At 40.6% G+C, this 16,841-nt stretch overlaps 1 protein-coding gene across 1 annotated transcript; it reads right to left on the bottom strand.

Annotated features, from left to right (window-relative positions):
• Positions 1 to 1,729: 1,729 nt before the first annotated feature.
• Positions 1,730 to 16,201, bottom strand: eva1ba (eva-1 homolog Ba (C. elegans)). The gene is made up of 4 exons (XM_020633545.3): positions 15,889 to 16,201; positions 5,153 to 5,280; positions 3,485 to 3,576; positions 1,730 to 3,209 (listed from the first exon to the last, which is right to left on the bottom strand). The coding sequence occupies exons 3-4, from the start codon at positions 3,549 to 3,551 to the stop codon at positions 2,782 to 2,784; spliced, it is 495 nt and encodes a 164-aa protein (XP_020489201.1). The 5' UTR covers positions 3,552 to 3,576; positions 5,153 to 5,280; positions 15,889 to 16,201; the 3' UTR covers positions 1,730 to 2,781.
• Positions 16,202 to 16,841: the final 640 nt, after the last annotated feature.

Raw genomic sequence — 16,841 nt, 5'->3', positions numbered from 1 at the left:
AATTAGTATTTTGCATTTTTCCTTTCTTTGCTTTATGCTTTATGGCATGCCAAGAATTCATACATCTTGTAAATCACCAAACTACCAAAGCTTGGCATGTGTTAATGTCCAGTACAAACATTCACTCAGTGTGGGTGATTCATCAATGTTCTTTCAGTCCTTACCAGCAGCCAAACAATATGTCCAGTCTATGTGAGTCTACTCACATGGAACTGAATTCATTAGATTTGGCCATCTTTCTCTGACTTTGTCACTCCCGAGAAACATTAACCAGAGTCAGATGAGTGATATTCCTCTAAAACTACATTAGATAGAGTCGGATGATGGCTGTAATGTAAAATGTATACGTGTGGGTCATTTCCAAATAACAGAAATATACTGCACTATCAAGTGTGTGCAGTCTCTGTGTGGCCATTGCTGCACAGAGTTCCTAGTCAAAAAGCATATAATCAAACAAACTTAGATAACTATAATTATGAAATGATAGTTGTGACCACCAGTAGGCTAGAATGAGCGTGCAAATTGTGAAAATTAAGGACGAACAATATGCAAGCAAAAGTACGGCAGACGGTCAAGTAAACAGAGATGAAAAATGTCTGTAATCTAACAAAATACAAGTGTCATGAAACGTGAAAATCACTGTCAGTCTTGTTTGTGATCAATATCATGCTGTGTTTCTTATGAAGCCAAGATTGGAGTGAAAAATTATGTAGAGAGATTTAAAACAGTTATGCAACATGCAAGACACTGTTACAAGCCAGAAGTCCTCCCGGAAAAACTGAACAAACTTGAAGGATAGATGCCACAGAAAAAATTAGGCCACTATAAAAAGCATCAAAGCATCATAATGCACATGCCACAAAACCAAGAGGGAAATTAACTCAGCCGCAATGGGGAGTTCTTAGTCATTCACAGTCACCAGTAAAAATAGTGAGCAACAGTGTAAGAGCAAAGCAAGAACATGGAAAGCATTTAGGAGAAAATAACACATATTCCACATGCAGCATTGCCTATAAGCAGACATTAGCAGGCAGAAAACTCAAAGACATGTAGCCTTAATAAGGCAGAAAAGTGGAAAGAAAAAAAACAAAATATAGACACATTCTGTCATTGTGTTAAATCTTGATGAATTCTAGAAAAACTGCTTCAGAGCTTTAGGGAAGCAAGAATGTATGAAGGCTAAACATTAATGTAAATAGGCATTAAATAGTTGTAATTCTATTATAGGCCTAATAGTTGTAATTTTTTAGTCTAAATACAAGTGGTGGACTGTCCCAATGTGTAGCCTGTCTGCTGGTGTGGCTAAATTATAAAAGAGTATAGGGAGAGCAACAATCAAATAGGCTATCATTCACAACATAACTGTTGGTATTTTTAGCACTTAGCTTGAAGGGAAACTTCAAGCTTCCAGGTGTGTGTGTGTTGGGACAGCTGATATGACGAGCAACACGGATACAAAGTTATAAAGACAAACGACCGCCACTTATTTGGACTCTTCGTCTCTAAATTTTCTCGAGGAAATAGTCTTACTACTTTTTCCACAGGAGTAGCTATAAAATGAACAAACGGGCCAGCAGGTGTTGACAGGTTAAGTGCACCGCGCGTGCAGAGAGAGGGTGCGTTTGATTTGTGTTACAAACAGTACCGACATGTCTACCTGAATACCCATCAAACTCCCTTCACTTTAATGGTTTATTTACTCCTCTAAATGAACTGTATTTCTTACAAGTGGCCATCCAATCTTCTTTATTGTCAAAACAACGTCGATGTTAGCCCATCTGACTCCACAGCCATTGGAAAACATGATGTTACACTGTTTTGGAGCCCCCGGCCATTTTATTACAAATCTGAAGGCCTATTATAACCTTTAAGGGGTAAATGAGAGACACTGAAGTAACACATGATAAAGAAAGGCCTTTTCATTAATCATCTTTCTCTCTCTTTATCTTGACTATGAATCCATGGCCCGACAACACAGAAAATGAGCTCATGCAGACCGTAGATTCATCCTATATAGAGCATTATGAGGAGAAACAACAGTAGGCTACATTATTTCCTCTTAATACTTTAATTCTGTCATTTCCTTTGGTGGAATTATCCCTGAAACACAGAAAAAGAAAGATTTAATGTAGCCCACTGGTGAATTATAGACTCAAATTTTAATTGTCTTTACATTTTACTCTAGGCTACATGTAGACTGATCCCCTAAAATTGATGTTCTTATGGAATTTCCTTATACAGCAATCCTGAGGGTGTTTTTTTTGGGAGGAGATTCAAGGTTTTTGGGTTTGTTTTTTCACAAAAAGTCTAAGGAAAATTTTCTTCAGAACAGACAGATAATCTTCATTGCAACATACAGTACATAATACGTACATCATCCTTACATAATGCTTCCATTTTCACTTGCAAACTAAACAAACAGATACGTTGTGTGCATTTTCGTCTTAAAGCACCACACATCTTAAAAGGCTGAGTGTCCTTCAGCTTCAACATTCATTCTGCATCTTTTCCATTTGGGTTACTCAGTTTTTAAGACACCTTTGGTTTAATTTCATGTAGGCTAGTTAGTTTAAAAATAACATTGCTACATAGGAAGTGCAATATCATATAGCTCAATCAGAGCTAAATATAAGAATGTCTTTGTGTCTTATCACTTTGGTCCTGCTTCATGACACAAGCTCATGGGTCTCTCAGGCTTCAGGTGTATCGAGCCCAACCGAGCTAAGGTTTATGTTTGACCTCCACAGGGCTCACATTCTTTCCCATGATGCCTTGTTTGTCTTAGTAGTAATGCACTCTTCCAATAGTCCCTGTCCCCGTCCCTAGTATGTCAGGCTGGCCGTTCCTCCAGATCTCACGTATGATTCGTTCCCTCTCCTCCAGTCGCTGTGCCCGCTCCAGCTCCTCAGCTGAGGTAAATACGTTCACACTCAGCGACCCGTCTATTTGGCTGGTATGATTACCAACCGGGATTTCTGTGCTGGGCAAGGTTAAAGGAACCTCGACATCGTCCCGAATGTCATCGTCGTCATCATCGTCACTCTCCTCGTCCTCCTGACTGATGTCCTTTAACTTTTTTTTCTCAGGCGTGGAAGGGGCGATGTTTGTCCGCGGCTTGCAGGAGATGCGGATGACCAGGAGGCAGAGCGTGAGCACCAGGCCGAAACACACTCCGAGCACAAAGTACAGGCCAAAGCTCTCTGGGTTAGCTAAAGACAAATGAGAAATGAACAACATTAATGTCAGTTTTTTTTAAGTTAGAGGTCAAAATGTCTACATTTAACCCTTTATAGGGAACTCATTGAAATACGAGAGTGTTATTTGAGACACTTGTATTTGTTTGTTCTGTTGTTTGTTTTAATGTTTAATATCTGTCCAGATATTAATGTTGTTTAATGTTAAAAGTAAAATAAAAAAAATAAAAAAAATAAAAATAATTAAAAGTTAGATGTCAATGTAGGTGTTGTGTGTGGTTGTCACTTACCTTTGATGTGTGCATATGCAGCTATGCTGTTGCTCAGGAGGTCCATTTCTTTTTTCTTCACATCCATGATTGCTCTTCACCTCTTTCTTTATCTGATAACAAAAACATGAGCCACCGTAATTTATAACATTTTGCTGTAGGAGGATGTCAGAATAAGAGGACAGGTTTTAGCCAAAACATTTCATTCTTCCTATACAAAAGTCTGTGACACCTACAAAAACAAAACATTCCCTCAAAAAAAACTACAACTGCCTTTATTCAGTACGAGGCCTATAAGGCTGGAGATGAGTCCTGTCATGCCTGTTCTTAAAAGTCTTTAATATTTCTCCAAAGTACATTCTCTCCAGTGTTACTCTCTGTGCAGCGCTTGAATGTCAAACCCACTGACCACGGAACTTCTTCATGTGCACTGGAGTGGGTGGGATGAGGCCTCCGAGTGTCAAACAAAGCCCCCTCTGTGTCCTCCATAAGTACCGGTTTCATCTGGGATCATCATTATGCGTTTGGCACATGGCACTCTGCCTCTACCGTTCTGTCTGAACCATGACAGCCCTCTATAAAGGAGGTCAAAAGTCAATTTTCCAAGGAGCCACAGAGGACTCCTTCCTGCCTGATTGGACTCCCAGATCATGTCGGTAGCACAAAGGAAAAAGAAAGGATTGTTGACTTATTTTTTGTCAGGATATTGTGTCGCTGACATTCAAGATATCTGTCCTCTGTGTTTCCTGTCTGTCTGAGGAGCTCTATTGTGTTTTTAACTGTACGTGCATGCAGTCATGACTCCTTAAGGAAGTCTTTCTTAAGTAGAACCTGTCAAAAGTCTCCTTTCCCATCTGTTTCTTATTTTCAGAAATTATCCATATCCAGTCCTCTGTTTTACCTCGCTGCTAGCTCCCCTGCTGTCTTCAGGAAAAACAAGCCTGTTTTTCATCTAAGAAATTCGTCAATTGGATTTGCCTGCTTGGAAAAGTGAACCAGGTTTGTGTAGTGCCCCTGGGTCTTTCTGTATTTCCTCCCCTTCCTCTCCACCGCTGCTGCCCTTTCCTGCTGACTCTGGCTTTTCTTCTCCACTTTGCCAGTTTGTGAACAATTTCCACCTCCCTGGCTTGGTGACATCATGTTGTTGCACCGTGTTGTGCACACAAGTGTTTGATGGCAACAGAGGCGGGACCAGGTCACACACACAAAAAAAAAAAAAAGGAGGAGTCTTTTAATCTTTATGTAAGCGATGTTACCTGATTACATGCGCTTTGTGTTGTGGCTGGCTGTGGAAAATCACTCTGATCATGTAAAATGATGATAAACTCTGAAGCCGCCCCGCTCTAACCTGTATGCACAGCTCTCTAAGTCAAACCACATGTCCCCGTGCCTCCACATGAATCATATGGATGTCTTCAATCTGCACAAACCACATGTTTAGGTTGGAATTCACCTCTAAATTGCGCCCACTGATAACCTTAGTGCCTTCTTTTTAGCATGATTCGAAAACCTTGATGCCTTATGTAAGCATTTGCTTTAACCACATTCAACCAAATTCAAGCATTAAACCACACATATGTGCACCATATGAAAATTGGCCTCCTAATAAACTTGAAACACAGTCAAACATCTCCTTGTAAAAGTAGAAGTAAACTGAAAGCAAAACACATATATAGAGTCTAAACTTACCACAAAATGAAACTCAGAAGCGTGTCCTCAGTCCCAGCTCATGGTGTAATCAGCTGTTGGAGATTGGATGCAAAATGATCGGGGCTCCTCTGTCTGTCTCTCCGTCGCTGTGATCTTTGGTCCACAGGCTAAACAGACAAGAGCAAACACACACAGGCACACACACACACACACACACACACACACACACACACACACACACACACACACAGATGTCAAGCTACATTAGATCCAAACTCAGTGAGGCGTCTGCAATGCAAACAACGACAGGCCTATTGCAGGATACACGGTCGAGCAAGAGACTACAGGCAGGCGGTTCAGTTTTCAGTGGCTCTACTGTTGCACAGAGACTGCAAAAGCACAGGAATGTCAAGGCTATATGCAGTATGGAAAGTTATCAAATTAAAATCATACTGAAGAACCTCTATGATGTTTAGAGTTTTGGCAACTAAATTACCAGAAAGAATACTTTTTTTAAACTGTAATATATGCCAGAGGTTTTAACTCACTAAGTTTGTTATATTGATTCTATGTCTGTAAGAGCAGGAACTATAGTTTGATGTTTCACTTTAATGTATGCAGAAACAAAGGCAGGTAGCTGGCAGTGGGAACAACACTGTTAGCCTTCACTTCATCTGCAGAACTATATTTGGTCAGTCATCCTTTTCAGTAAGAGGAACACACCTCTGGAACACATTACCATCTGAAATAAAATAAAAAAAACTGACAGAGTTCAAGTTTTTTAAGAGACAAGTACAGCAAAGGCTGAAACTGAGGAAAGTAGTGAGCAATGCCTGTTTCCTCTTATTATCCTCATTTTACTGTTTGTTCCTAATAGGTCTCTTATTTGGGGGGACAGTAGCTCTGTCTGCATAAGGACTTGGGTTGGGAACCGGAGGGTCTCCAGCTCAAGAAAGTCGGAATAAGGGGGAAACAAAACATCAACGTGTTCACCACATTTAATGGGACACACAAAAAAAAAAAGAGAAATCTCTCAAACTACAATTATCTTTCTAAAAATCCTAAAACAAGATATCACTTCCCCTTACACAATACGGGGTCTGTAACATACTGGGGCTTGGTCCTTTCATGGCCATGTGGGGTATAAACTGTGAAAAATGCTGAGCTGTGAAGTTCTCTAACTTGTTGCTGTGTTTTGGGAGAAAAGCTCCCCTGCCAGCTGCAGTTGGTTTAGCAGAGCTTCCACGCTTTGTAGGGCAGATTTGGATCTTGCTGACTCTTGGCAGAGCCTATGTACACTACAGAGCGCCTGACTGAGACGGCGCTCAGGGGCCAAGTGACAGAGCGGTCACTATGGCAACGTGCTTTCCAGGCCACCCCCTTGGTTCCCTACGAGACAGACGACAGGCCTTTTGTTTCTGCAGAGCGCCGCAGGGATGGACCTTCGCGCTGTCTTCCTGCCGAGCTTCCTTCCTTTCTTTTCAATTATGAGCAAGCTCATCTCGTCCCTCCCGCTGAGCCTAATCCTTCTCTGCTAATGGAATCTAGTCATCATTATCCAAGCAGAGTCAAGGAACATGGGCTTTCAATGAGATATTTTGTTTGTATCTCAAGGGTAATAAAGCGAGAGGCTCGAATGACTACAGTCTTTCTTCAAGCCAAGGTCAAAGGCAATGATCGGACACCTACAGTAACAGTAACGGGCCTCTTTTTATTACTGGAATGCAGCAAACCTGAGCTTCATCAGGACTCAGGCATGTGTTACGGTGGGTTAATGGCGACTGGAGACCTGTTTAAAGCTTATGTAAACACTCATTATCCCGCCCTGTTGTTTTGTTGTGTTTTTGTTTTACCTCAAGAAGGAAATTATTAACAGACCCTCTCCTCCCAAGCTAGGTCATATCCCATGACTCAACTTTCAGTCATTTTCTTCAAGTGACCCAATTTGCTTTTCTAGTGCAGATGTTGCCCTTCCCTGTGCAGCCTTGGAAAGAAGACCTCCATCATACCGGAGGAGTCATGCTTAAGTTATTTGATGTATAAACCGTCCTTCAATCATGGCTCCCAGCGTAATCTAATAATCATACTTAGAGTGACAGCTTCGTTTTGCAGAACAAACCACTCTCCCAACCATACTTAGTGATTTCATAATGTTGGATAGGATCAAGACAGCCATGCACTTTTGTAAAGAATCAAACAAACAAACAAACAAACAAACAAAGCTTTATACTTCTCACACTCTACACTGCCAATTTTGGGAAGTGTTAACTGGTGAGAGCATTCACACCAACTCCTCTCAGCCACTGAAGTGAGAGCAGCTGCAGAATCAGGACACCATATGGTGTTATTTTGTGCAAAAAACCTCAGAAAATCACAGTTTTACAAAATAATTACAAAGCTTTTCCTGCCTTTTTGTCACAATAATTTATTATGTATTGGATTTTAAATGCATAAAAGTCCAGTAAAGGGGCATCTACACTGAATCTTGTTGCAGCATCTGTTTTTGTGTCACATTTTAGCAGCTATGACATTAATATTTAGTGCTATTTATCATCCCTGTAGCTTATCACTCGCTCCGTCCCGGCCTCACATCCTGAGGTCGAACACTGAGGTATCCCCTTCCTCAGTCCTTTGCACACTGCTGACTACTTAATCATGATTTAATCCATCTTTATGTATCTTTAACTCTGTATCTGTCTAAATGTCTTTATCTCGTTTCAAATCAAAACAAACTTTAATCCAATAAGGAGATGATGAAGGTTGGAACTCTCTTTCTTCCAACAATCTGTCGATCAGCGATGACTTATTTGTGTAAGCTCACTGCAAAAAATGTGCTCAGACTGATGCCAGCATAAACATGTTTTGGTGTTGGGTCATGGCCTGAGCAGAGGTCAAACACTATTTCTGCCTAAGTTTTGTTTACTTTGGTTTTTGTCGAAGGGGCTGAGTCGTAGAAAGACTCCAAACCATCATGTAGAGTTATTTTTGTTGACATCCACTTGGAGATAACCACAATGGAACTTGTTTCCCACAAGGTTTGTCCAATTTCCGCAGGGACAACATCCAGGTTGCCTTCCTTTAGCATCACATCCATTGTCTCCGAAAAAAACCAGAATGACAGCGCTTCCTACTGTACTGTCAACTGAGTGAGTGATTTAGACCTCCGAAATGAAACCATGTCTCAGAATAGAAGCACTTTTCCCCAGATACTTAACCAGTGCTTGTTTCCTAAAACCCTCCAACCACAAAACTCCTCTCCCACAATGAGGAAATCAAAGTCATAACCCTCCAGTGGACTTTATGCAGGGAGTCGAGCCTCATTTGATTGATCCACAGAGGATGAAAAGGTCTGATTACACAAGGGAGCGAGTCAATGTTATTTCCACCATTGTCAGGACGCACGCTGAACTGCATAGGGGAGAGAAATATTTTTAATACTTTGAATTTCTGTGAGCCACAAAAAAATCCTGGCACATCGGTGGGTCTTTCTTTGCTTTGGGATGAAACTTCAGAGAATGAAAACAGCCGAATCAGAATTTGATCAGATTTAATTGTTTTTTTGATTTAAGTCTATACACAGGCTGTCTCAATTGAGGGACATCAAAGAGGGTGCCATTTAGAATTGAAAGCATTTTTCATAATGTCTTAGCCCTTGATTGTGTTCATTAAAACGTTCCTGCTTTGATTCTGTGGCTGTCACTGGACTGGACTTAATGGTGCACAGCATCAAATAAACCAATCTAGGTGATTTATTCACTATTCTCAGCACATTCTGAATCTTTGCGTGTTTCTCTTGAATAAATATACTGAATCAAAAATTTTGTCTTGGCTTGGATTACACACTAACTCATGGAGAAATCCTTCAGTAGCTGCAGAAAGCTCCAAACTGCCAAAGTATCTGAAACTGTATCACAAAAGTGTCCGCTGGATGTCCCTCTCTGGAAGCCAAAAAAATGATCTCCAAGTTAAATATGATGGTACTTCAAGCTCTCCCCCATAGCAGAGGTGAATTAAATTGCTTTCCCATTGGTGAACAGAAACATTGTCCAAACTGAGATCTGTGTTCAACGTGTCTGTTAAAGCATTCAAGAAAATCCTCGGGGCGTCGGTAATTTCTAATGGAAACCACAGTGAGCTTTCTTTGCATCCAACGAGGTTGCAAAGGACATATCTGGAGAACACAAAAGTGCATTTCTTCCCATTTCCTCTGACAGATCTTTGGTATCAAGCCGTGCAACTTTCTAGTTCTGCTTCTCCCTCAGACTGAAAGGAAAAGTGTTGCATTTGGAAACAGGATAGGCATGTGGTTGCCATCAAGATAGAGTCATGCAACACCAGGTGAGGTTGACCCAGGTCACAGTCTATTTGCAAGTACTTCAAAAGTTGGTTTTACTCTGTTAGTGTGCTATCAATAAGGCATAGAATCTCAGTGAGAATATGATTGGCTGAACTATTTTTTTAAACACTTGAGGGTTTTTGAAAGTACACCAGAAAAAGGTCCAATGCCCCCTCCATGCAAAACAGTCAGCACGGTTAAATGCAGTTAGAAAAAGTCGATTTATTGTTTAATCTGACTAAAACAGACATTTTGCATGCCATGTTAGTTTGACTTAAATGGTTCGAAGACTTCTTTCTCAAAGTCGTAGCATTTGTTCAGGATGTCTTGATGGATACAGCAATATCCCAGTCTGATTCCTGCTGGACATCTTAGTGTTATGTCATATTAGCTTCTGTCTCTTCAATTTCTGTCTGATTCTTAATCACTCCCTATCTTTTGAGAGACAAATTCAGAGGAAAAAAAGTTCTATAATATGAATAAGGGGTCTGAAACGTGTAACCCAGAGAAAATGTCTGGCATATATGGACTTTATCTTGTGCTTGATGCACTCTAACTTGCAAAGAATTGGGCGTTAAAAAACCCTGTGGGTTCAAATGCCAAAAGAAGTTTATTGCAGTTCTTCCTGACCTCAAAAGCAGCTGATGAATCAATCTTCAACCATGGTCCGCTCACATGTTCTGGAGCTTTCAACCAGATCACATTGTTTTCATCAGCAAGCTGTCCTGTCGTTATAAAGGTCAGTATTGAACTGTTAGGCTTAAGTGTGACACATCACAAGGGCACAAAGGCCTTGAGATACTATAAATCATTACAAGCTTGACCATCGACAGTTTCATGAGGACTGAGAAACCTACAAAAGACCGAGTGATGCTGTCCAAAAAATCTAGATCAATTGTGCGACTCAACCTGATATCTTCAATGCCTAGAGAAACTTGTCATCACCTCTTGACGGTCCAAAAACTAACCTAACAATTCACAACAGCCTTTCTGATGGAAACTACACTACATATCAGTTTTGACCTTATATTGTGAAATAAGGAGCGCTGCCAGCAGCAAAAACAAACATCCTCAATGAATGCAAGGTTAGAACTCGCCCAACTTTTATTAAGTTTCCTCCTGAATGAGTCTTCACTGGAAATAAATTCAGATCTAAGCCTGTATTGTTTGTGCACTATTCACTCTTTTCTTCCATTAGGGAGCTGTTGAGATGTTATCCGCACTTCTTGAATATGGTTGAGTGTTTGACAAAGAGCTAAAAGAAAGCTTTGTTTTTTCAGGCACTGATGTATTCAGCTTTGGGCAAGAACTTTATTTAACATAGACGAAATTAACAACAGCTTCGCTTTCAAGGACAAAAACCTTTTCATTAGTACAGGCTACTTATTGAAACCAGTTGCACATTGTTAGTGAGTTGCTGTTTTGACTGACAACGCCATGCTTTCCAACAAGGCGGTGATTGTAGCCTCACTTTGGCTTTGTACGCCAATGCGACGCCAGCCTGGCTAAGAGAAATTGCCACCTCTGCCCTGATAAATCCCTGTGTATCCTCATATCGTAAAAAGTGAACCACAGTGCAGAGCATATTTTGTGGGCAATGGCAGGTAATAGGAGGTTAAAGGAGATATGGGACTGAGCTGGGGGTGAGGGCAAGTGGTTAATAGCACCCAGATGTGTTCCTGATGTGCGGTAAAGTCAGAATGCTTTGTGACGCAAGTCCAGAAGAGATTTCCCATGAGCCATCTATACTGACTTTATCAAGCAAATCAACTAGTGCTTATGGCAGTCGGAAGCCATCTTGAAACCACAGCTGTGTGTGTGTTTGCTGACAGCGTTTATTTGTGTGTGTACAGTGCGTGTCTCTGTGTTGGCAGCTTTTCTGTGTCGACTGCTTTTCTGTGTTTGTTTCTGTATGTTGAGATTGATTTATATGAACATTCCTCCATGATTGGCTAAACTGTAGCAGGCTTTTGATCCCAAAATAGAGCCATGAGCTCACCCTTTTGCATCGATCTGGGCCACCGTCCAGCAGCACGCCAACACAACACCCTGTATCAATTACATGGACTCTACACGGATTACACAGTGACACAAAACACGTGTTTGGCTTTTTTTGTGTTTGGGTCCGTAGAATTTATTCTATACTGCTTAGGAACATGTTGCATGAAATTGAAGAGGTACCCAAATGTTGTTGTGACAGATATGTTTGTGTTGAAAAAGTAAAGGTGTAGTGCTGTTACAGCTATTCAAAGGGCTACAGAAGCCTTCAGATAACCTACTATAGCAAGCATTTATTTCTAAGTCATCAAACGTGTTCTCATCTGTCTTCACACTCATTCTTTTTTCAAAGTAGAGACGGCCCTCAGGGTGGATAGATAAAAAGTTAACAGGGAAATTCCTTATCGCATCAAAAGATGATATATGATAGATACTGATGTAGCACAATTTTGTTCACATATATGATCAACTTTGAGGGGAGGGGAAACTTCTAAAGTTTTTTCTGATGCCAGATTTGAGAAAAAATGTAATAAATTTCAGTGTTTTAAACAAAGCTTCCTCGCTGGATGGAGCAAGAATTGGGGGAGTTAGGGCATCCTCATCCTGCGTAACAGCTACATACAGTCTGCAATTGGAAAGTTTGAATGTGGCATCTCTTAAATATTGTGGCGCAAGTTACAACCAACTCTCAACGGAGAGAGTTATTGCTCCTTTCTCACTTTCATGGCCATTAGAGCCGGTGTCCATGAATGAGATGCTTTTGACATTGAGGGTAATTTTCATAGAAAGGGGCCAATTTCTTCCACTAGTGACTGCATAATGGCTCATTTAAATACGCGCAAAGTGCAAAAACACACAGAGATACAATTTGCTCTGCAGCGCAATTAGGGGTAAATTTAGCCTGTTGCATGTGTTTTTGGGCGCAAAAGCCCCACAATCCTTTTGTAATTTTCATCGCTAAGGTATGGAATGTAATGAGACACTTATTACATGTGGTGCTGATAGATTGTAGAAACAAACAGTCTAGAAACAGATCTCTATGCTGTGTTGTTAAAAGTTTTCATCTCAAATGACAGTGATTTCCCAAAGTGTGGGATGAGGCCCCATGTGGCACATAAGGGAACTGTGCTTGAGATGTGAGAGTCTTCTCAATGTTTTAAATTCTACGATTTATGATTTGTTGAAATTGTTTATTTACATAGTTTTGCCTGCATGTGCATGGGTTATCTGCATATTGCATTTCATATACAACTTCTTCTTAGTGCCTGGAGTTTATCAGGGTTGTGTGAAGTATGAGGTGGCTCCACAATATTTATTTGGGATATCAAAGTTGGCCATGGCATTTATAGGTTGGGTAATGTCTGTTCAAAGATTGCAAATGATTCTATAAATGTTTTTAATTGTGACTAACTTGTGTTGGCTCAACCCTATTTCTAACACGTGAACAAAACATGGGGTTTCTCATGTTTCACTCAAAGTATTCATGTGGAGATTAATCAAAAGGCCATCACTTCTGTTTAAGTTGAAGTGTGTTTTTTTGTGTTTCTGTATAATCCTTCTGATGTGTATGTAGCTACTTTTATGTGTGTGTATCACAGATAGGAGTGTAAACTGAGGCAAACCTGCTGGGTTAAGCATTTCAAACATCTGAGCCAGGGGATGAAACACAGGGAATGTCTCGACCAAGTGAAGCTCCTGCTAAAGAGACATAAGCCCTGAGACCTGTAAGACATCAGTGGGTGATGGGAGCTCTGCTAAACATGGTATCTGAGACACATCATAAATCAACCTCTCTGTTCTTTATCACAAAATGACATCATGTTTACGTTATATATATTCGTTTTCGCCTTGGAAAGATCATTTTTTTAGTCTTATCTTCATTTTAAACATGAATGTCACCATTTATATTGAATTTGACACTTTATGTTCATGAGGGTTCAAGAAGGAATGAAATATAAAGAGCCAAGTGTTTGCTTGGACGAATCTCTTATGGGAGGGGGGCCTCAAGGAGATCAGCCGATGTTAGTGACAGTAATTGCTGCATGTCACTGCTTAAGCATTCACCATGAAATTTATTTAAACAGTATTTTACTGTTTTTCTCCTAGTTAGCTTGTGACTGACGTTCTTTCTTTCAGCTTGATAAATCATCTCTATTGTGAACATATTGCAGTCCTTGGTCATGGGAAGAGGACGGTTACAATTATAAACCAGTTGAGGTAAAAATGGAACTATTTATTTTCTGACTAAGACGAGGTTGCAATATGAGTCACTGTTGAGCTACATGGAATTGGTTAGGCTCAACTGGGTTAAGTTAGCCTTGTAGAGTCTGATGCAGAATGTTCTAGCATGTCCAAGTAGGTCTTGGGCATTTGAGGCACAATTCACAATGTCTCAAAATGACAACCAAAAAAAATCAACATTTAAATGTCCGTATTCATTACAAATAGCCTATGCAGCATTTATGACCATTATATTGATCTGTTTGGGATTTAAAGTGACAGCTTTGTACATGGAACCCATTTAAGACTCATTTTCTTTCTTTATTATGTAAAGAAATAAAGATCTGATCGCTGAACTTTACATTTAGTTTGCAAACTGTGGAACTTTTGTTGCTGTTGAAGTTGAAGATGATATGACAGTGGCCTTTTTTCATTTTATTCTACGGTATACACTTAGACTAGAAAACACAAAAGATTAAAACTACAGGACTACCTTCAGTTATGATGAATTCTGTTGAAGTAAAGACAACTCTTCTTTAAAATAAAGCGAACTTTAAGCCAGCTAAAACAACCAGATGCATCATCTGTGATGTATCTCCAGGTTTTCCAAATTATGTCATCATCACACACTCTGTTTTCTGTGATGAAGTTGATATTTCTTGCTCTAAATCCTTGTTCTAATCTTAAGCAGCACATTTTGACCCCCTCCTGTGCAAGGGGCTGTGTTTACTTCTTGTCACTGTGTAAATATGTCAACGTGGGGTTCTGTTCTCTCGACTTATCTCAGCTCTGTGCACTCTGAAACGTTCTGTATCTCCCCTTTAAAACAGATTGGTACCCTGGGAGTTTAGACAGGCAACTCAAGGCAGAGTCTGACCTCTGACCCGCGGGTAAATATAGTGCGTTAACAACCATCGTCAGGACAAATAAGACAGGCCGAAATGATAAGTGAGTCAGTGGGGTTTGGGGAAAAGGAAAGTCTCCAGGCATGAAACAGCTTGGAGAGGTCACACAGAAGTCAACTCTCCTGATCCAGCCTTGAAGGGGTTACTTAACTAAGCATTCACACTCATCCTATTGAAGGTTATCTGATTGACCGGAGGGAGGCACAGCTAAAGTGCTAGCCAGCTCACTCAGATAGTGTAAATTAAAGGGGACCCTTGAGAGCAGCCCAGCCTTATCCAACCTCCACCCATCACCTCCCCGCCTCTATCAACTCGATAAGAGGTGCTGACCCTTAACATCCAGAGAGGTTTCAGAGCTGAAGCATATGGTTAACTGCTGTCCTGCATGAATGTTGAGCTCATGCATAGAGAAGGGGAACAGCTGAAATACAAAACGAGCCATATGTACCATGTGTACACTTTCCATACCTCAATTGAAACCCCTACTAAGTCTATTGCCTTGTTTCTTTTTAATTGTATGACATCTTCTCTATCTCAACAGGCTAAAAATAATAATACAAAAAAGCAACAGGATGTTTTTCTTCGATTGGTGACAACTAATTAACGACCTCAAGGTTAGAGAGTAACGTGCAGCTGCACAGGAAAGCTGCACCCTGGCTCTACTCTCAACTATAAGCGCTGCGTCAGCTCCTCTTTGGCAGCACTTCATAGAATAAACACACATTGAGGGGGGGGTTTCACAATGATGCAAAGACATTACGTGGACTACTGTGGATAATGAGCTTAAATAAGGACAGTAACAGTGTAATATCATGTAAGAGATATGGTTAAACAGCAAAAAGCAATAAAAGTCATGTGTTATGGTCAAGTGTTTAGGTAGCTGGTACCAAAACTCATTCACTTTTCTGGCCGTTTTAACCGACCCCTCAATAAAATACAATCAATCTCACAAGGAACTAATTTCATGTGACGTTAAAAACCTTTTAGAGCTGCTGTAATAGAAACCAGATTTTAAACTTTATAGCTCATGGACCTTTTCCCAAACACACTCACCTCCAAACAAGCAGGCTAACATTTGAGCTCACATGGGCTGCAGAGTATTGTAGACAATCTTTTACAGAAAAAGTTAACTCATTGTAAAAGTACAGGGACAGGAAAGTTGTGGTTCACAGTTGTTCCATTATAAAGTACACAAACACACACACACACACACACACACACACACACACACACACACACACACACACACACACACACACACACACACACACACACAACACACACCCACACACACTGAAATGAACTGTCAAACTTACCGGTGTGATGAACAGAATCGTCCCCCTGAAACTCTTCAGTCCACACAGAAAGCTTCAAGCAAACTGCAAAACTCTAAATTTTCAATAAAACACAACAAGCAGTCCTGGCTGTTTCAGTTGATTCCCTGTTGCTGCTGCCTGCGGTCAAGTCCTGAAGAGCGTGTGTGTCTGCCTGTGTGTGTGTGTGTGTGTGTGTGTGTGTGTGTGTGTGTACAGAGTCTGGGGAAGAGGTGGTAACTTCCTCTCAAAGTTGGAGACGGAGTGAGTAACAGAGTTTTCTCTCTCCCGGCTCCAATCCACTAGGAGCAGGAAAAGCTGTCATACTACCCCTCTTTTCAGACGGAAAAAAAAGAGGAACAGCCTAAAAAGGGCAAGCCCAGGGAAGAGGGGAGGGAGAAGTGTGTGTGGTTCTGATCGCTCTCTCTCTCTCTCTCTCTCTCTCTGTCTCTCTGTGTGTGTGTGAGTGTGTGTATGTGTGTGTGTGTTTGTGTGTGTGTGTGTGTGTGTGTGTGTGTGTGTGTGTGTGTGTGTGTGTGTGTGTGTGTGTGTGTGTGCGTGCGTGTGTGTGGTGAAGGGGGGATTGCCCTATGTTGTTAAGGAGGCAAAAAGCAACTCTAGGAAAAAAGTTTTTCCATGCACGGCCCAATATGAAAAACAACAACAAAGAAATTATAATGTGTATGTCTTAATCTAAATGTGTGTATAGTTGTGTATTTGGCTTGGTCTTAAAGGTGTAGCTCCTCATTAAAAAAAATGCTCATTCGCTGTCTTGCACAAAGTTTGATGAGAAGATCAATACTTGTCTCAATTTAGTATGCTAAACATGAAGCTAGCACCAGCAGCTAGTTAGCCTCACTTCGAGAGGTTAAGGATTAAATATTATTAATATCATTAATTATTTATTCTAAGTTAGGCTAACTTGCCACTCTTGGCAAATTAAGCATACTTTGCAT

This window comes from Labrus bergylta, chromosome 8 (assembly GCF_963930695.1).
Source record: "Labrus bergylta chromosome 8, fLabBer1.1, whole genome shotgun sequence".
NCBI classification, from domain to species: Eukaryota; Metazoa; Chordata; class Actinopteri; order Labriformes; family Labridae; genus Labrus; species Labrus bergylta.
This window is presented reverse-complemented; position numbering and strand designations above follow the sequence as displayed.

Excerpts from the sequence above, each read along its gene's own strand:
- eva1ba (XM_020633545.3), bottom strand. The coding sequence starts at position 3,551 with ATGGATGTGAAGAAAAAAGAAATGGACCTCCTGAGCAACAGCATAGCT. Across the intron at positions 3,210-3,484 it reads TGCATATGCACACATCAAAG|CTAACCCAGAGAGCTTTGGC; the intron begins GTAAGTGACAAC and ends ATTTGTCTTTAG.